The following is a 22,878-nucleotide window of genomic DNA, read 5'->3' on the forward strand; positions in this document are numbered from 1 at the left end:
TATTGTACACACAGCACCTCATATTGTACACACATCACCTCATATTGTACACACAGCACCCCATATTGTACACACAGCCCCCCATATTGTACACACAGCACTCCATATTGTACACACAGCACCTCATATTGTACACACAGCACTCCATATTGTACACACAGCACCTCATATTGTACACACATCACCCCATATTGTACACACAGCACCCCATATTGTACACACAGCCCCCCATATTGTACACACAGCCCCCCATATTGTACACACAGCACCCCATATTGTACACACAGCACCCCATATTGTACACACAGCCCCCCATATTGTACACACAGCACCCCATATTGTACACACATCACCTCATATTGTACACACAGCACCCCATATTGTACACACAGCCCCCCATATTGTACACACAGCACTCCATATTGTACACACAGCACCTCATATTGTACACACAGCACTCCATATTGTACACACAGCACCTCATATTGTACACACATCACCCCATATTGTACACACAGCACCCCATATTGTACACACAGCCCCCCATATTGTACACACAGCACCCCATATTGTACACACATCACCTCATATTGTACACACAGCACCCCATATTGTACACACAGCCCCCCATATTGTACACACAGCCCCCCATATTGTACACACAGCCCCCCATATTGTACACACAGCACCTCATATTGTACACACATCACCTCATATTGTACACACAGCCCCCCATATTGTACACACATCACCTCATATTGTACACACAGCACCCCATATTGTACACACATCACCTCATATTGTACACACAGCCCCCCATATTGTACACACAGCACCTCATATTGTACACACATCACCTCATATTGTACACACAGCACCCCATAATGTACACACAGCACCCCATATTGTACACACAGCACCTCATATTGTACACACAGCACCCCATATTGTACACACAGCACCCCATATTGTACACACAGCACCCCATATTGTACACACAGCACCTCATATTGTACACACAGCCCCCCCATATTGTACACACAGCCCCCCCATATTGTACACACAGCCCCCCATATTGTACACACAGCCCCCCATATTGTACACACAGCTCCCCATATTGTACACACAGCACCCCATATTGTACACACAGCCCCCCATATTGTACACACAGCACCCCATATTGTACACACAGCCCCCCATATTGTACACACAGCCCCCCATATTGTACACACAGCCCCCCCATATTGTACACACAGCCCCCCATATTGTACACACAGCCCCCCATATTGTACACACAGCTCCCCATATTGTACACACAGCACCCCATATTGTACACACAGCCCCCCATATTGTACACACAGCACCCCATATTGTACACACAGCACCCCATATTGTACACACAGCCCCCCATATTGTACACACAGCACCCCATATTGTACACACAGCACCTCATATTGTACACACAGCCCCCCATATTGTACACACAGCACCCCATATTGTACACACAGCACTCCATATTGTACACACAACACCCCATATTGTACACACAGCACCTCATATTGTACACACAGCCCCCATATTGTACACACAGCACCCCATATTATACACACAGCACCCCATATTGTACACACAGCCCTCCATATTGTACACACAGCACCTCATATTGTACACACAGCCCCCCATATTGTACACACAGCACCTCATATTGTACACACAGCCCCCCATATTATACACACAGCACCCCATATTGTACACACAGCCCTCCATATTGTACACACAGCACCTCATATTGTACACACAGCCCCCCATATTGTACACACAGCACCCCATATTGTACACACAGCACCCCATATTATACACACAGCACCCCATATTGTACACACAGCCCCCCATATTGTACACACAACACCCCATATTGTACACACAGCCACCCATATTGTACACACAGCACCCCATATTGTACACACAGCCCTCCATATTGTACACACAGCCCTCCATATTGTACACACAGCACCTCATATTGTACACACAGCACCTCATATTGTACACACAACACCCCATATTGTACACACAGCACCTCATATTGTACACACAGCACCCCATATTGTACACACAGCCACCCATATTGTACACACAGCACTCCATATTGTACACACAGCTCCCCATATTGTACACACAGCACCTCATATTGTACACACAGCCCCCCATATTGTACACACAGCACCCCATATTGTACACACAGCACCCCATATTGTACACACATCACCTCATATTGTACACACAGCCCCCCATATTGTACACACAGCACCCCATATTGTACACACAGCACTCCATATTGTACACACAGCACCCCATATTGTACACACAGCCCTCCATATTGTACACACAGCACCTCATATTATACACACAGCACCTCATATTGTACACACAACACCCCATATTGTACACACAGCCCCTCATATTGTACACACAGCCCCCCCATATTGTACACACAGCACCCCATATTGTACACACAACACCCCATATTGTACACACAGCACCTCATATTGTACACACAGCACTCCATATTGTACACACAGCTCCCCATATTGTACACACAGCACCTCATATTGTACACACAGCCCCCCATATTGTACACACAGCACCCCATATTGTACACACAACACCTCATATTGTACACACAGCACTCCATATTGTACACACAGCCCCCCATATTGTACACACAGCCCCCCATATTGTACACACAGCACCTCATATTGTACACACAGCACCCCATATTGTACACACAGCCCCCCATATTGTACACACAGCCCCCCATATTGTACACACAGCACCCCATATTGTACACACAGCACCCCATATTGTACACACAGCCCCCCATATTGTACACACAGCCCCCCATATTGTACACACAGCCCCCCATATTGTACACACAGCACCCCATATTGACAGAAAAACACAGAATTGTTGACATTTTTGCAGATTTATTAAAAAAGAAAACCTGAAATATCACATGGTCCTAAGTATTCAGACCCTTTGCTCAGTATTTAGTAGAAGCCCCTTTTGATGAGTCTTTTTGGGAAAGATACAACAAGTTTTTCACACCTGGATTTGGGGATCCTCTGCCATTCCTCCTTGCAGATCCTCTCCAGTTCTGTCAGGGGGGATGGTAAATGTTGGTGGACGGCCATTTTTAGGTCTCTCCAGAGATGCTCAATTGGGTTTAAGTCGGGGCTCTGGCTGGGCCATTCAAGAACAGTCACTGAGTTGTTATGAAGCCACTCCTTCGTTATTTTAGCTGTGTGCTTAGGGTCATTGTCTTGTTGGAAGGTAAACCTTCGGCCCAGTCTGAGGTCCTGAGCACTCTGGAGAAGATTTTCATCCAGGATATCCCTGTACTTGGCCACATTCATCTTTCCCTCGATTGCAACCAGTCGTCCTGTCCCTGCAACTGAAAAACACCTCCACAGCATGATGCTTCCACCACCATGCTTCACTGTTGGGACTGTATTGGACAGGTGATGAGCAGTGCCTGGTTTTCTCCACACATACTGCTTAGAATTAAGGCCAAAAAGTTCTATCTTGGTCTCATCAGACCAGAGAATCTTATTTCTCACCATCTTGGAGTCCTTCAGGTGTTTTTTAGCAAACTCCATGCGGCTTTCATGTGTCTTGCACTGAGGAGAGGCTTCCGTCGGGCCACTCTGCCATAAAGCCCCGACTGGTGGAGGGCTGCAGTGATGGTTGACTTTCTACAACTTTCTCCCATCTCCCAACTGCATCTCTGGAGCTCAGCCACAGTGATCTTTGGGTTCTTCTTTACCTCTCTCACCAAGGCTCTTCTCCCCCAATAGCTCAGTTTGGCCGGACGGCCAGCTCTAGGAAGGGTTCTGGTCGTCCCAAACGTCTTCCATTTAAGGATTATGGAGGCCACTGTGCTCTTAGGAACCTTAAGTGCAGCAGAAATGTTTTTGTAACCTTGGCCAGAACTGTGCCTTGCCACAATTCTGTCTCTGAGCTCTTCAGGCAGTTCCTTTGACCTCATGATTCTCATTTGCTCTGACATGCACTGTGAGCTGTAAGGTCTTATAAAGACAGGTGTGTGGCTTTCCTAATCAAGTCCAATCAGTATAATCAAACACAGCTGGACTCAAATGAAGGTGTAGAACCATTTCAAGGATGATCAGAAGAAATGGACAGCACCTGAGTTATATATATGAGTGTCACAGCAAAGGGTCTGAATACTTAGGACCATGTGATATTTCAGTTTTTCTTTTTTATTAAATCTGCAAAAATGTCAACAATTCTGTGTTTTTCTGTCAATATGGAGGGCTGTGTGTACAATATGGGGTGCTGTGTGTACAATATGGGGAGCTGTGTGTACAATATGGGGTGCTGTGTGTACAATATGAGGTGCTGTGTGTACAATATGGGGTGCTGTGTGTACAATATGGGGGGCTGTGTGTACAATATGAGGTGCTGTGTGTACAATATGAGGTGCTGTGTGTACAATATGAGGTGATGTGTGTACAATATGGGGTGCTGTGTGTACAATATGGGGTGCTGTGTGTACAATATGGAGTGCTGTGTGTACAATATGGGGTGCTGTGTGTACAATATGGGGGTGCTGTGTGTACAATATGGAGTGCTGTGTGTACAATATGGGGTGCTGTGTGTACAATATGGGGGGCTGTGTGTACAATATGGGGGTGCTGTGTGTACAATATGGGGTGCTGTGTGTACAATATGGGGGGCTGTGTGTACAATATGGGGGTGCTGTGTGTACAATATGGGGTGCTGTGTGTACAATATGGGGGGCTGTGTGTACAATATGAGGTGCTGTGTGTACAATATGGGGTGCTGTGTGTACAATATGGGGGGCTGTGTGTACAATATGGGGGGCTGTGTGTACAATATGAGGTGATGTGTGTACAATATGGGGTGCTGTGTGTACAATATGGGGGTGCTGTGTGTACAATATGGGGTGATGTGTGTACAATATGGGGTGCTGTGTGTACAATATGGGGTGCTGTGTGTACAATATGGAGTGCTGTGTGTACAATATGGGGTGCTGTGTGTACAATATGGGGGGCTGTGTGTACAATATGAGGTGATGTGTGTACAATATGGGGTGCTGTGTGTACAATATGGAGTGCTGTGTGTACAATATGGGGTGCTGTGTGTACAATATGAGGTGCTGTGTGTACAATATGAGGTGCTGTGTGTACAATATGGGGTGCTGTGTGTACAATATGGGGATCTGTGTGTACAATATGAGGTGATGTGTGTACAATATGAGGTGCTGTGTGTACAATATGGGGTGCTGTGTGTACAATATGGGGTGCTGTGTGTACAATATGGGGATCTGTGTGTACAATATGAGGTGATGTGTGTACAATATGAGGTGTTGTGTGTACAATATGGGGGGCTGTGTGTACAATATGGGGTGCTGTGTGTACAATATGAGGTGTTGTGTGTACAATATGGGGGGCTGTGTGTACAATATGGGGTGCTGTGTGTACAATATGGGGTGCTGTGTGTACAATATGGGGTGCTGTGTGTACAATATGGGGTGCTGTGTGTACAATATGGAGTGCTGTGTGTACAATATGGGGTGCTATGTGTACAATATGGGGTGTTGTGTGTACAATATGGGGTGCTGTGTGTACAATATGGGGTGCTGTGTGTACAATATGGGGGCTGTGTGTACAATATGGGGAGCTGTGTGTACAATATGGGGTGCTGTGTGTACAATATGGGGTGCTGTGTGTACAATATGGGGAGCTGTGTGTACAATATGGGGTGTTGTGTGTACAATATGGGGTGCTGTGTGTACAATATGGGGTGATGTGTGTACAATATGGGGAGCTGTGTGTACAATATGGGGTGCTGTGTGTACAATATGGGGTGCTGTGTGTACAATATGAGGTGCTGTGTGTACAATATGGGGTGCTGTGTGTACAATATGGGGTGCTGTGTGTACAATATGGGGTGACGTGTGTACAATATGGGGTGACGTGTGTACAATATGGGGTGCTGTGTGTACAATATGGGGTGCTGTGTGTACAATATGGGGTGCTGTGTGTACAATATGGGGGGCTGTGTGTACAATATGGGGGGCTGTGTGTACAATATGGGGTGCTGTGTGTACAATATGGGGTGCTGTGTGTACAATATGAGGTGATGTGTGTACAATATGGGGTGCTGTGTGTACAATATGGGGTGCTGTGTGTACAATATGGGGTGCTGTGTATACAATATGGGGTGATGTGTGTACAATATGGGGTGCTGTGTATACAATATGAGGTGATGTGTGTACAATATGGGGTGCTGTGTATACAATATGAGGTGATGTGTGTACAATATGGGGTGCTGTGTATACAATATGAGGTGATGTGTGTACAATATGGGGTGCTGTGTGTACAATATGGGGGGCTGTGTGTACAATATGGGGTGCTGTGTGTACAATATGGGGTGCTGTGTGTACAATATGGGGGGCTGTGTGTACAATATGGGGTGCTGTGTGTACAATATGGGGGGCTGTGTGTACAATATGGGGTGCTGTGTGTACAATATGGGGTGCTGTGTGTACAATATTGGGTGTTGTGTGTACAATATGGGGTGCTGTGTGTACAATATGGGGTGCTGTGTGTACAATATGGGGGGCTGTGTGTACAATATGGGGTGCTGTGTGTACAATATGGGGTGCTGTGTGTACAATATGGGGGGCTGTGTGTACAATATGGGGTGCTGTGTGTACAATATGGGGTGCTGTGTGTACAATATGGGGGGCTGTGTGTACAATATGGGGGGCTGTGTGTACAATATGGGGTGCTGTGTGTACAATATGGGGTGCTGTGTGTACAATATGAGGTGATGTGTGTACAATATGGGGTGCTGTGTGTACAATATGGGGTGCTGTGTGTACAATATGGGGTGCTGTGTATACAATATGGGGTGATGTGTGTACAATATGGGGTGATGTGTGTACAATATGGGGTGCTGTGTATACAATATGAGGTGATGTGTGTACAATATGGGGTGCTGTGTATACAATATGAGGTGATGTGTGTACAATATGGGGTGCTGTGTGTACAATATGGGGAGCTGTGTGTACAATATGGGGTGCTGTGTGTACAATATGAGGTGATGTGTGTACAATATGGGGTGCTGTGTGTACAATATGGGGTGCTGTGTGTACAATATGGAGTGCTGTGTGTACAATATGAGGTGATGTGTGTACAATATGAGGTGATGTGTGTACAATATGGGGGGCTGTGTGTACAATATGGAGTGCTGTGTGTACAATATGGGGTGCTGTGTGTACAATATGGGGTGCTGTGTGTACGATATGGGGTGCTGTGTGTACAATATGAGGTGATGTGTGTACAATATGGGGGGCTGTGTGTACAATATGGGGTGATGTGTGTACAATATGAGGTGATGTGTGTACAATATGGAGTGCTGTGTGTACAATATGGGGTGCTGTGTGTACAATATGGGGTGCTGTGTGTACAATATGGGGGGCTGTGTGTATAATATGGGGGGCTGTGTGTACAATATGAGGTGCTGTGTGTACAATATGGGGTGCTGTGTGTACAATATGAGGGGCTGTGTGTACAATATGGAGTGCTGTGTGTACAATATGGGGGGATGTGTGTACAATATGGGGGGCTGTGTGTACAATATGGAGTGCTGTGTGTACAATATGGGGTGCTGTGTGTACAATATGGAGTGCTGTGTGTACAATATGGGGTGCTGTGTGTACAATATGGGGGGCTGTGTGTACAATATGGAGTGCTGTGTGTACAATATGAGGTGCTGTGTGTACAATATGGGGTGCTGTGTGTACAATATGGGGTGATGTGTGTACAATATGGGGGGCTGTGTGTACATTAATGAGGGAAAAAATGAACTAAAATGATTTTAGCAAATGGCTGCAATATAACAAAGACTGAAAAATTTAAGGGGGTCTGAATACTTTCCCTCCCCACTGTGTGTGTGTGTGTATATATATATATATATATATATATATATACACACACACATACATATATATATACATAAACACAATATATCAACCATTTTTGGGGGGTATAATATTACAGATAAGGTTGTATTGAGTAAATAGATTGTCCATGCACACTTTGGCTTTTTCAGGAGTTTACAGGCATACGCTCTTAGGCGTCATGTATACTTGAACTTCTATGACCGCCGGCTGCGGGTAAATGCAAAAGGCTGTAAAATCGTGCCACGATTTTGTGTGTTTTTCAGCCGACTGTCAAAACGTCCAGAGAAAGGGGTTGGGGTAGGTTGAACCTCCTCTAACCTCAGCAGCTCCTAAACAATCCTAAAAGCCAATGTGTACATGGACACCTAGGATTTTATGGATTTAAGTTTTTGAGCTATAGCGCTATAACTTTTGCTAAACTCAAGTTTAGGAGCTGTTAGTGTACATGGCGCCTAACAGGCAGAACCCGCCCCCCCCGCCCCCCACCCACCCCCACCACCAAACTCGCATTTTTGAGAGGAGCTTTCAAGCAGAGAAGATGCCCAATAGCCCAAAAACGCACGAAAAAGCATGAAAAAGCGCAAAAGCTCAAAAAAAGCAGAATTTTTTTTTTTTTTTTTTTTTTTAAATGAGTCGAGGGGAGGGTTTTTGGAAAAAATGCTTAAGCTCAAAAATGCTCAAAGTAGCTTGAAGCAGCTCAATTAAAATGTGTAAAAAGAGCACAAAAACGCCCAAGCTTCTTCAAGCTTTTAGGCAGAGAAATAAAAGCTCAAATGCCTGTAAAAGCAGTTTTTCTTTGTCTTTTTTTTTGAGCTGCGGTCTGCATGAGCCCTCATAATTGCACGCACCTGTGAAGCAGCAACAATCTTCGCCATCCTATATTTTCCATAGACAACGCTTTAAAAGCCTCTACAGGTCATCGGTTGAGAGTTAACCATGAATAATGGGCCCTGAAGACCATTTTTGGGGTGTCCATGCCGGGAGCGTGCTCTTTGATATCGGTATCCAGCTCTCGTACATTATAAATTGATGTGCCGCGGAGGACAGATCTACTTCAGATACATAAATAGGAAAACGCTGGATTCGGCGCTTTGATTATTAATCTGCTTAAAACTTGGCACCATCCTTCAGAGTCCTGTGTGACTCCATCCCTCAGCAGATATTGCCAGACGGCTCCATCTGACGACTGGCATGTGGCATCCTAATTACTGCGTTGTGTACGTCTGTGTTCTTTTGTACCGAGTGTCACACCATGGGCAGACATGCATTCAGGCTCAAACACCTGGGAGGAAATGGCTTCCCATTTGTGAAACGCTGAATATTGATGAGCCCGCCGGGCCCCTGGGCCCGGCACCAGCTCCTGCTGAGAACTTGAGAGGAACGACTTGCATAGCTTCTCAAAAAAACGAAGGAGCCGTTAATGAACCCAGAGAGGGAGGTCACCCGGATTGGCTGCCCATTTGAAGCTGAGCTTTATTTACAGTCTGGAGCGACGACGGGATGGCAAAAAAACGCCATCGCCGGCGACGGAGCGATAGAGCCGCTATTACGGCTGGAATGGTGCAAAGTATGGAATTGCTTATTAAGATTTTAAGCTAATGTACTTTTTTCATTCTTTATTTTATACACTGAAATGTCTGGTGATGTGTTTATGTTAGCGAAGCAAATTGCACCTTTGTCCTGTGAGCAGGTGATATAGTCGAGGTAATTTCACACGCTTGTGGTCTCTTATGTCTTCATTTGTCATGGTTTCTGGTACAGAAAATAGGAATATTATGGAATTTCTTCTTAATTTTTTTTTTTTCTTTATGTCCTTTGAAGGTAATTTGCACTCAGAAGTGATGTTTAGGGATTGGCTGTCTTTTTATTAACCTTGGATTCTCCCAGGTTCTATTTCTATGCTGGTCAATTTTCTTGATATAGGGGACATCGAGCGTGGCCCCTGACATCACCCAAGGGATGCAAATAATATTTAGTGAATGTCAAAGCAGAAAACTGTCAGAGACCTCAGACAAATTGGGCTCAAAGTGTAAATATTTGGTGTGGCCAGTATTATTTTCCAGCACTGCCTTAATCCTCTTGGGCATTGAGTTGACCAGAGCTTCACAGGTTGCCACTGGAGTCCTCTTCCACTCCTCCATGATGCCATCACGGAGCTGGTGGATGTTAGAGACCTTGCGCTCCTCCACCTTCCATTTGAGGATGTCCTACAGATGATCAATAGGGTTTAGGTCTGGAGACATGCTTGGCCAGTCCATCACCTTTACCCTCAGCTTCTTTAGCAAGGCAGTGGTGGTCTTGGAGGTGTGTTTGGGGTCGTTATCATGTTGGAATACTGCCCTGCGGCCCAGTCTCTGAAGGGAGGGGATCATGCTCTGCTTCTGTATATCACAGTACATGTTGGCATTCATGGTTCCCTCAATGATCTGTAGCCCCCCCAGTGCCGGCAGCACTCATACAGCCCCAGACCATGACACTCCCACCACCATGCTTGACTGTAGACAAGACACACTTGTCTTTGTCCTCCTCACCTGGTTGCCGCCACACACGCTTGTCACTATCTGAACCAAATAAGTTTATCTTGGTCTCATCAGACCACAGGACATGGTTCCAGTAATCCATGTCCTTAGTCTGCTTGTCTTCAGCAAACTGTTTACTAATATTTAGTGAATGTCAAAACAGAAAACTGTCAGAGACCTCAGACATGCAACAGAAGATGGTCAAAGATGGGGACATGCGGCAGAACATGGTCAAAGATGGGGACATGCTAAAGGATATGGTCAAAGATGGGGAACATGCTACAGGAGATGCTCAAAGATGGGGAACATGCTAAAGGATATGGTCAAAGATGGGGAACATGCTACAGGAGATGGTCAAAGATAGGGAACATGCTATAGGCGGTGGTCAAAGATGGGGAACATGCTACAGGAGATGGTCAAAGATGAGGAACATGCTAAAGGATATGGTCAAAGATGGGGAACATGCTACAGGATATGGTCAAGGATGGGGAACATGTTAAAGGATATGGTCAAAGATGGAGAACATGTTACAGGAGATGGTCAAAGATGGGGAACATGCTACAGAAGATGGACAAAGATGGGGGACATGCTACAGAAGATGCACAAAGACAGGGAACATGCTGCAGAAGATGGCCAAAGATGGGGAACATGCTGCTGGAGATGGTCCAAGATGGGAAACATGCTACAAACGATGGGCAAAGACAGAGAGCATGTAACAGGAGAAGGAACGAGCTGCAGGAGATGGTCAAAATCACGAACATGCTACAGGAGATGGTCAAAGACAGGGGCATACTGCAAGAGATGGTCAAAGATGGGGAACATGCTGCAGGTGATGGTCATAGATAAAGAACATACTGCATGAACTAGTCAAAGATGGAGACATGCTACTGCAGGTTCTCAAAGATGGAGACATGCTGCAGGAGATGGTCAAAGACGATGAATATGGTGCAGGAGATAGTTAAAGATGGGGAACATGCTGCAGGAGATGGTCAAAGATGGGGAGCACGGTGCAGGAGATGGTCAAAGACAGGGAACATGCTATAGGAGATGGTCAAAGATGGGGAACATACTGCAGGAGATGGTCAAAGATGGGGAACATAGTGCAGGAGATGGTCAAAGATGGGGAACATAGTGCAGGAGATGGTTAAAGATGGGGAACATGCTGCAGGAGTTAGCCAAAATGGGGAACATGGTGCAGAAAATGGTCAAAGATGGGGACATGCTGAATGAGATGGTCAAAGATGGGGACATGCTGAATGAGATGGTCAAAGATGGGGCAAATGCTGCAGGAGATGGACAAAGATGGGGGACATGGTACAAAAGATGGTCAAAGATGGGGGACATGCTGCAGGAGATGGCCAAAGATGGGGGACATGCTGCAGGAATTGGGTAAAGATGAGGACATGCTGCAAGAGATGGTCAAAGAAGGGGAACATATTGCAGGGACTTGGTCAAAGATGGGGAACATCAGGAGATGGCCAAAGATTTGAGGCATGCTGCAGGAGATTATACTGCAGGAGATGGTCAAAGACAGGGGCATAGGGCTGTAAATGGTCAAAGATGGGGAACATGTTGCAGGAGATGATCAAACACAGGGAATATACTGCAGGAGATGGTCAAAGATGGGGAAAATACTGCAGGAGATGGTCAAACACAGGGAATATACTGCAGGAGATGGTCAAAGATGGGGAACATGCTGCAGGAGATGGCCAAAGTTGGGGAACATGCTGCAGGAGATAGTCAGAGATGGGGGGGACATGCTGCAGGAGACAGTCAAAGACGGAGGACATACTGCAGGAGAGGAGCTATTAAACAGATTTGTTACTCATCTCTTTTAAGACCTAACAATATTACTTATAATTTATTTTCTTTATTTTCGCTTCTCCTGCGTCATGACTGCGGCATGTTTTATTATAAGAAACATTGAACAGAAACAAAGCCATTCTGTGTGATTCTCAAACTCAATCAAAATATCTTGTTACTTGTGAAACGCTGTCAGCTCTGTGAGTCTGTAACATGCTGAACAGTCTGTGGTGAGATAAGAGCGCCAAAGGCGGATAATTGCTGCTCGCGGAAATTATTTGTCAATCAGTCAGGCAGCGCTGTCCAATACATAATATTTTAAGAGATGTGATGTCTTATTTCTGCTATGTCTACCCTGAAAGACGTTAGGCCATCATTAAGGACATTAAAAGCCAAATTCCATTTTCTGGAACCGTATTGTCAACAGTGATACCAATTTCATTCCGTCATTCATGTCCAAGCACTAAGGGGATTTGTTGGGAGATTATATATATATATATACAGTATACGTCGATCAGCCTTTTCCCATCAAAACAGCTCTGACTCATCAAGGCTTGGACTCCACTAGACCTCTGAAGATATGCTGTGGTATCTGGCACCAAACCACCAGTAGCAGATTCCTTGAGTCATGTAAATAGTGAGGTGGGGCCTCCATGGGTCAGACTTGTTTTTCCAACACTTCCCACAGATGTTCAGTTGGATTGAGATCTGGAGAATTTAGAGGCCAAGCCAACAGCTTGAAGACACCTTCTTCCATTTCTCCAAGCTCCAGTTCTGATGTCCACGTGCCCATTGTAGGCACGTTTGGCTGTGGACATTGTTTAGCATTGGCAGCTTGACCGCTCTGTGGCTACACAGCCCCATACACAACAAACTGCGATGTTCTGTGTCTTCTGACACCTTTCTATCAGCACCAATTTAATCTACTACAACAATTTGAGCTCCAGTAGCTCTTCTACTGGACTACAAAGGCCAGCCTCCCCCCACCTCAATCAATGGGACTTCCCCCACCTCCATCAATGAGCCTTCCCTCCTCACCTCCATCAATGAGCCTTCTCTCCTGACCTTCATCAATGAGCCTTCCTTCCCCACCTCCATCAACGAGCCTTCCCTCCCCACCTCCATCAATGAGCCTTCCATCCCCACCTCCATCAATTCCATCAATGAGACTTCCCCCCACCTCTATCAATGAGACTTCCCCCCACCTCCATCAATGGGCCTTCCCCCTACCTCCATCAATGAGACTTCCCCCCACCTCACTCAATGAGCCTTCCCTCCCCACCTCCATCAATGAGCCTTCCCTCCCTCACCTCCATCAATGAGCCCCCCCAAACCTCCATCAATGAGCCTTCCCTCCCCCACCTCCATCAATGAGCCTTCCCTCCCCACCTCCATCAATGAGCCTTCCCTCTCCACCACCATCAATGAGCCTTCCCCCCACCTCCATAAATTAGCCTTCTGTTCCCACCTCCATCAATGAGCCTTCTATCTCCACCACCATCAATGAGCCTTCTATCTCCACCACCATCAATTAGCCTTCTATTCCCACCTCCATCAATGAGTCTTCCCTCCCCACCTCCATCAATGAGCCTTCCCTCCCCACCTCCATCAATAAGCCTTCCCCCCACCTCCATCAATGAGCCTTCCCTCCCCACCTCCATCAATGAGCCTTCCCTCCCTCACCTCCATCAATGAGCCCCCCCAAACCTCCATCAATGAGCCTTCCCTCCCCCACCTCCATCAATGAGCCTTCCCTCCCCACCTCCATCAATGAGCCTTCCCTCCCTACCTCCATCAATGGGCCTTCCCCCCACCTCCATCAATTAGCCTTCCCTCCCCACCTCCATCAATGAGTCTTCCCTCCCTCACCTCCATCAATGAGCCTTCCCTCCCCCACCTCCATCAATGAGCCTTCCCTCCCCACCTCCATCAATGAGCCTCCCCCCCACATCCATCAATGAGACTTCCCCCCACCTCACTCAATGAGCCTTCCCTCCCCACCTCCATCAATGAGCCTTCCCTCCCTCACCTCCATCAATGAGCCCCCCCAAACCTCCATCAATGAGCCTTCCCTCCCCCACCTCCATCAATGAGCCTTCCCTCCCCACCTCCATCAATGAGCCTTCCCTCTCCACCACCATCAATGAGCCTTCCCCCCACCTCCATAAATTAGCCTTCTATTCCCACCTCCATCAATGAGCCTTCTATCTCCACCACCATCAATGAGCCTTCTATCTCCACCACCATCAATTAGCCTTCTATTCCCACCTCCATCAATGAGTCTTCCCTCCCCACCTCCATCAATGAGCCTTCCCTCCCCACCTCCATCAATGAGCCTTCCCCCCACCTCCATCAATGAGCCTTCCCTCCCCACCTCCATCAATGAGCCTTCCCTCCCCACCTCCATCAATGAGCCTTCCCCCCACCTCCATCAATGAGCCTTCCCTCCCCACCTCCATCAATGAGCCTTCCCTCCCCACCTCCATCAATGAGCCTTCCCCCCACCTCCATCAATGAGCCTTCCCTCCCCACCTCCATCAATGAGCCTTCCCTCCCTTACCTCCATCAATGAGCCCCCCCAAACCTCCATCAATGAGCCTTCCCTCCCCCACCTCCATCAATGAGCCTTCCCTCCCCACCTCCATCAATGAGCCTTCCCTCCCTACCTCCATCAATGGGCCTTCCCCCCACCTCCATCAATTAGCCTTCCCTCCCCACCTCCATCAATGAGCCTTCTATCTCCACCACCATCAATTAGCCTTCCCTCCCCACCTCCATCAATGAGTCTTCCCTCCCCCACCTCCATCAATGAGCCTTCCCTCCCCCACCTCCATCAATGAGCCTTCCCTCCCCCACCTCCATCAATGAGCCTTCCCTCCCCCACCTCCATCAATGAGCCTTCCCTCCCCCACCTCCATCAATGAGCCTTCCCTCCCCACCTCCATCAATGAGCCTTCCCTCCCCACCTCCATCAATGAGCCTTCCCCCCACCTCCATCAATGAGCCTTCCCTCCCCACCTCCATCAATGAGCCTTCCCCCCACCTCCATCAATGAGCCTTCCCTCCCCACCTCCATCAATGAGCCTTCCCTCCCCACCTCCATCAATGAGCCTTCCCCCCACCTCCATCAATGAGCCTTCCCTCCCCACCTCCATCAATGAGCCTTCCCTCCCTTACCTCCATCAATGAGCCCCCCCAAACCTCCATCAATGAGCCTTCCCTCCCCCACCTCCATCAATGAGCCTTCCCTCCCCACCTCCATCAATGAGCCTTCCCTCCCTACCTCCATCAATGGGCCTTCCCCCCACCTCCATCAATTAGCCTTCCCTCCCCACCTCCATCAATGAGCCTTCTATCTCCACCACCATCAATTAGCCTTCCCTCCCCACCTCCATCAATGAGTCTTCCCTCCCCCACCTCCATCAATGAGCCTTCCCTCCCCCACCTCCATCAATGAGCCTTCCCTCCCCCACCTCCATCAATGAGCCTTCCCTCCCCCACCTCCATCAATGAGCCTTCCCTCCCCCACCTCCATCAATGAGCCTTCCCTCCCCACCTCCATCAATGAGCCTCCCCCACCTTTATCATGTTTGCATTATGTGTCAGCAAAAATCCACCCCCCAAAAAGAAAAAAATATTAAGCATGAATCTGCATGCTTACCCACTCCCCTAATACAAATCCACCCCCCTGCTAAAATCCTCCCTCCCCATCCCTACTAGCACAAATCCACTCCCCCTCTACCATATCAACTCTTGTAGCCCAACCCCCCAACCCCCCAAATCCTCCTCTTAGCATAAATCCTTTTCCCCCATCCCCCTCCCAATGCAAATCCCTCTAAATCACCCCCCACCCCCCAATTTCCTCTCTTAAGACAATTCTTATCCCCTGTCATCCTCCAAAATGCTGCCAAAAGGCAATCAGGAGTGCAAGTCCCCAGAGAGACAAGGCTCTCGTGGACATTTCCGGATCGAGAGGGGGCTCAAATAAGTATTAAGGGGGGCTAGGGTGTATGTATATGTATATATGTGCCTTTACAACCACTTTAAACCTGGAAGTTCATGGGAGGAGCAAAGAGTTTACGGTTCACCAGAAACAAGAGACAAGGCAAGATTGTCCTAAGAGGTCAGACAGGGAGCTGTCCATCATCTCAGTGAGAAGAGCTAGAGCCAGACACCACAGAGGTCGCAGGTTCAAATCTGAACCCTGACACCCCGCATGTTGGTGGGGAAGGGAACGTGAAATTTAATAAGTGAATGTGACCTTCAGGAGAGAAGAAAAGATGATGTGTGCCGAGTTCTACATATAGCAAGGCTTTTCTATGAGAGCTGCAGAAAAATGTTCCATTGCCAGATCGGTGAGGTACTTCATTTCCTGTCCTAAATTATACGTAACAAATACATTGATTGGCTGTTAGCGGGTGAATGTTTTTTCCTACAGTTTTGCTTTTATAGAAGAGCCCCCCTCCCCCAATTTTTTACATATGAGATATTAAGATAATTTGCATGCAGCATAAATATTATACACACCTTTCTTCCATTTCTTTTTTCTCTCTTTTTTTAGAGAAAAAACCTCTTCATGAAATTAACCCGGAAAGTAAGTCTCTCTCTCCTTTGTTATCATACACTTGGTAGACGCTGTAAATATATACAAATATCTGTGAGACCCCCGATAATGAAAGGGTCATGGGTGGGCGGATGGTGTCATACATTTCGGTGTTCAGTCATTGCCCAAAACATTCACTACCAATCAGCAAAAGTAATACTCTATGTTCTCACATGTCCTAAATCTGATCAAACTGTCAAAAATGGGTGTAGCTTAGGTCACCCCCAGACATAGCTAGACAACGACTAAAAGTGAATTGATGTTCTAGATCAGTGGTCTCCAAACTGAATATCAAGCCAGAGGGAGGGAGTACAGGGATTATGGCGGTGCCAAGAGGAACACAAGATACTCAAATTCAAATTAAAAATATTTTTTATTAACAAAAATCGTTAAAACTGGACATGAAAATCACAAAGACATGGTGTGCATAATTTCTAAAATCAATTCTGTAGCAAACTTGTTTCACGTGACTTGGCCTGAAAAGCATAGCGGCCAGTTCAGTGGGTAGGTATTTTAGATATCCGACATGTTTCGCCAGTGATGGCTTCCTCAGGGACAGATGTTTGATACCTAAAGCGCTACAGTACACTCTATAGAAAGAAATATAACAATCAATAGACATTCTAAGACAGTTGATACATTAAATACAGAAAAAGTATAGAGTGTACTGTAGCGCTTTAGGTATCAAACATCTGTCCCTGAGGAAGCCATCACTGGCGAAACATGTCGGATATCTAAAATACCTACCCACTGAACTGGCCGCTATGCTTTTCAGGCCAAGTCACGTGAAACAAGTTTGCTACAGAATTGATTTTAGAAATTATGGACACCATGTCTTTGTGATTTTCATGTCCAGTTTTAACGATTTTTGTTAATAAAAAATATTTTTAATTTGAATTTGAGTATATTGTGTTCCTCTTGGCCCTGCCATAATCCCTGTACTCCCTCCCTCTGGCTTGATATTCAGATTATTGGGATGAAGTGCCGTATTATACCGAGGGCCGCCCAGCCACATATTAATTTTTTTAGTCTCCAAACTGAAGTCTGCAAGCCAGATGTGGCCCTTTGCTTGCCTTTATCCGGCCCTTGGAACACTATTCCTCTCCCTGACACCAATGATGGGACACTATTCCTCCCACTGATACCAATGATGGGGCACTATTCTTTCCACTGACACCAATGATGGGACACTATTCCTCCCACTGACACCAATGATGGGGCACTATTCCTCCCACTGATACCAATGATGGGACACTATTCCTCCCACTGACACCAATGATGGGGCACTATTCCTCCCACTGACACCAATGATGGGACACTATTCCTCTCACTGATACCAATGATGGGACACTATTCCTCCCACTGATACCAATGATGGGACACTATTCCTCCCACTGATACCAATGATGGGACACTATTCCTCCCACTGACACCAATGATGGGACACTATTCCTCCCACTGACACCAATGATGGGACACTATTCCTCCCACTGATACCAATGATGGGACACTATTCCTCCCACTGACACCAATGATGGGACACTATTCCTCCCACTGACACCAATGATGGGACACTATTCCTCCCACTGATACCAATGATGGGACACTATTCCTCCCACTGATACCAATGATGGGACACTATTCCTCCCACTGACACCAATGATGGGACACTATTCCTCCCACTGACACCAATGATGGGACACTATTCCTCCCACTGACACTAATGATGGGTCACTATTCCTCTCCCTGACACCAATGATGGGGCACTATTCTTTCCACTGACACCAATGATGGGACACTATTCCTCCCACTGATACCAATGATGGGGCACTATTCTTTCCACTGACACCAATGATGGGACACTATTCCTCCCACTGACACCAATGATGGGACACTATTCCTCCCACTGATACCAATGATGGGACACTATTCCTCCCACTGACACCAATGATGGGGCACTATTCCTCCCACTGATACCAATGATGAGACACTATTCCTCCCACTGACACCAATGATGGGGCACTATTCCTCCCACTGACACCAATGATGGGACACTATTCCTCTCCCTGACAACAATGATGGAACACTATTCCTCCCACTGTTACCAATTATGGGGCACTATTCCTTCCGCTGATACCAATGATGGGGCACTATTCCTCCCACTGATACCAATGATGGGGCACTATTCCTCCCACTGATACCAATGATGGGGCACTATTCCTCCCACTGATACCAATGATGGGACACTATTCTTTCCACTGACACCAATGATGGGACACTATTCCTCCCACTGACACCAATGATGGGGCACTATTTCTCCCACTGACACCAATGATGGGGCACTATTCCTCCCACTGATACCAATGATGGGACACTATTCCTCCCACTGATACCAATGATGGGGCACTATTCCTCCCACTGATACCAATGATGGAAAACTATTCTTTCCACTGACACCAATGATGGGACACTATTCTTTCCACTGATACCAATGATGGGGCACTCTTCCCCCCACTGACACCAATGATGGGGCACTATTCCTCCCACTGACACCAATGATGAGACACTATTCCTCCCACTGACACCAATAATGGGACACTATTTCTCCCACTGACACCAATGATGGGGCACTATTCCTCCTACTGACACCAATTATGGGGCACTATTCATCCCACTGACACTAATGATGGAGCAAAATTCCTCCTACTGACACCAATGATGGGGCACTATTCTTCCCTCTAACACCAATGATGGGGCACTATTCCTCCCACTGACACCAATGATGGGGCGCTATTCCTTCTACTGACACCAATGAACAAGAACTATTCTTCCCACTGATACCAACAATTGTCATTATTCCTCCCTCCATTACCAATAAAAGGGGATTATTCCTCCTTCTACAGACTGTAGGTGTTACCTGTATATCATTTTTGTACTTCCACAGACAACCAAACCTAAGGCATTATGAAGGATCATTTTCTACTCCCACCAGCCACAGTCCGGCCCCCTAAAGTCTGAAGGACTGTTGTTTAGAAACTTTAGAAAGTTGTTTGGAGACCCCTGTTCAAGACTGTCTAAAGCCAAAACTATTTTCCATTTAAGACAGAGTAGGGGAGGGAGTAGAACTGCTGTCAGTTTTCTCTTTGCCGGCTCATATATAGTCCCTAAATCAGTAAACACATTTCATAATCTCTTGAGGGAGTCACCTCATAAGTCTGTCTCTTGGGGAGATTTCCCTTCATTTCCTGTTCTGTAGACTGAACAGGAAGTGAGAGGATATCTTTCCAATGTGAGGGGAAATACTCCTTTAGACAATTATCATGGAAACAAGTTTCCCAGTATGAAGATGACCCCTCTAGTCCTGTTCTGGTGGCAACCAAATCTAGCAATGATTCCCAAATGTGCCGCAGCAAATTAAGTGGGTCCACCTTACCTGTTCAGCAATGGCGTCCCTAGGGGGGGGGGGGGGGCAGAGGGGGCCCTGACCCCCCCCCCCCCACATTATGCTGTGGCCCCCCAATAAAAAAAAATTTTTTTTTTTTTTTACAAAAAATCAATGTCTAAGAGGGAGAGAGTCCCCAGTCAGCTCCTGCGGGTGATTCCTCCCCCCTCCCTGACACTACATAATGCGAGCGCTCACACAACCACGGCCGCCTGATCTGCTCCTTCCCCTGCATCCTCATTGGCAGGGAGAAGAGCGAGTTGCAGGAAGGACTCCACCAGGACTCTCAGTTACTGAAAAAACAGACTGATTTCTCCCGTCCTTAGGACAGGAGGACCAGCCTGTAAATTCCAAGAGATACCAGACCAGAGCAGTCAATAGCAGGGGCAGGACAGCAAGAGGAGGCTGGGGAACCCCACAGTGGCAGAACACCAGGGCCCGGTGACAACCTTTCCAACCCTGATAGTTCTCCCACTGCTTTGGATCCTTATATTTTCTTGGTATGCTGGTGACATATATCTCTTGTTTTCTGCCACCCGGGGGGACCCCAATACAGTAGGAAGGGAGCTCACTGCAGAACATGTGAAAGGGCCGTTGTGGGGTCGTAGTAAAGGACCCCAGAATATATTTATATATCTATATATATCTATATCTAGATATATATATCTATATATATCTATATATATATATATCTATATATATCTATATATATATAGATATATATATATATATATAGATATATATATATATGCATTTTATAGTTGCTCCCCTACTTTTGTCCCTGTCCCCCCATGTGCCCCCCCTAAATATGAAAGCTGGAGACGCCACTGCTGTTCAGAGGCTGCCTGTCCTGTTTCCAGTCCCAGCAACCCGCCAACAAACTCAGGCTCCAGGTCTATTTAAAGTTTATTGCAGGTCTCAGATAAAACTGCAAGGAGAAGGTGAGGGGGGGGGGCAGGATACCAAAAGCACATGAAAAACTCTGAAGACAGCAGCTTCCTGACAAATCCCAGTGGTCACAGTAGGCGCTAAAATAGCAATCTCAAAAAGGAGAGGGGGCAGCCAAGTAACTGGTGACCCTATGAGAGCGGTCATAGTCTTTTAGTAGCACCTCATGGCGTCTGACTCTTGATAAGTACTTCAATACCTGGAGCTATAGGCAAAAGGTCCTCTTCACAATGTTCAAGGGCAGCACCCCTGCAACACTCTTCAGTGGAGGTTTCCCTCTCCAGCCCTTCTACAGGTAATTGCCATCAAGCCCCAGCATATGGCACCTGCTGAGTAGTGGTAGCTTCTCTGAAACGCACATGCCCCCTCCTGTTGGGGGGGAGGCCCCAGGGAGGAGAGAGCCTGATCAGATCCTCCCAAATATTTATTTTCCCCTCAGCCATACGTTCTGGGTCAGCCTCCCAGGGATTGTCTAGAATCCAATAAACATTCATGGTTGACCCTCCCCACCCATGGTTGACCCTCCCACACTATTGCTGGATAATTCTTCCAACACCAGGCAGGAGTAATAAACCACCAGGTTTAGAGAGAACCTGATGAGACCTTAAGGATAGATCACAGCTTAGTAGACTACCACAAAGTCATAACAGAGGAGCTACATGAAAGTTTTGGATTTACCCTTACTTCCATTCTGGGTGACATTGGTGATCAGCACAATTAGAGAGAGAACTTCCCTAACAGGACACAGCCAGGAATACAAACCTGCCAGTGGTTGTAACCCCTCCATACTCTATCCAAATGTTAACAAAATCTAAAAAAATGTTTATCATTAGTTATACTTTAAAGTCTTATCTGTTATGCATCTGGACAATTATAAAGTAATTTCTTGATTTGAAAGCCCACCTATGAGAAGGAAAAACGATGTTATGCCCTTAGATACAAGTATGTCACTAAACTTACCGCAAACATTTTCTGTATATTCAATCACCATCTTTCAACCTGCCATCAAAAACCCAAAAAATCCCATCCAAGCAAAAAATTATTGGTAAAAAGTATCCCCCCCCCATTGTGAGGCCTGGAGGCGTTCTGGATGTTCTGAACATGGAAAGTTTTGGTGATTTGTTGCTGCAATGTGTACGCTGATCTCACCCAGCAAAAGTACTGAAGGTTGGGCCAAGGGCAGACCACCAGTCCAACCAGCATGCCCGTTTGTAGGCAAGACAAGAGTCTGAACTTCCATCATGTATAAAGGTATTATAAAAATGTTATATAGTGGGTGGATTGCTGGGTGCTTATTGGCTGATCCCGGTCACACACACACACACACACACACGTAGACCTTACTAAAAAATAAACTTCAAATCCAAGTCCTCCATTGTTGGTTTGTGGACACAAGGATTTAATTATTACCGGTTCACAAAATGCTAACCAGCAGGTTAAGTCTCTATAGCTTGAAGGTCTCAGTATTGTGCAATAAAGCATGATAAACACGACAGGAAAAAAAATGGTGGTAGCATACGAGGTGTGTCTAAAAAGTTGGGTCAATTATATC

The 22,878-nt window shown here is 46.6% G+C and overlaps 1 protein-coding gene across 2 annotated transcripts in view; it reads left to right on the plus strand.

The window, feature by feature from the left end:
- Positions 1–22,878, plus strand: part of UNC5D (unc-5 netrin receptor D) — a 924,160-nt gene that overhangs the window by 642,812 nt on the left and 258,470 nt on the right. Inside the window, exon 8 of one of the 2 annotated variants that reach the window (XM_073618230.1) lies at positions 16,895–16,927. The exons of the other annotated variant lie outside the window; for it this stretch is intronic. Coding sequence (XP_073474331.1) covers positions 16,895–16,927 — 33 coding nt within the window. The remainder of the gene's footprint in view (positions 1–16,894; positions 16,928–22,878) is intronic. 2 annotated transcript variants of the gene reach the window in all.

This window comes from Aquarana catesbeiana, linkage group LG03 (assembly GCF_042186555.1).
Source record: "Aquarana catesbeiana isolate 2022-GZ linkage group LG03, ASM4218655v1, whole genome shotgun sequence".
NCBI classification, from domain to species: domain Eukaryota; kingdom Metazoa; phylum Chordata; class Amphibia; order Anura; family Ranidae; genus Aquarana; species Aquarana catesbeiana.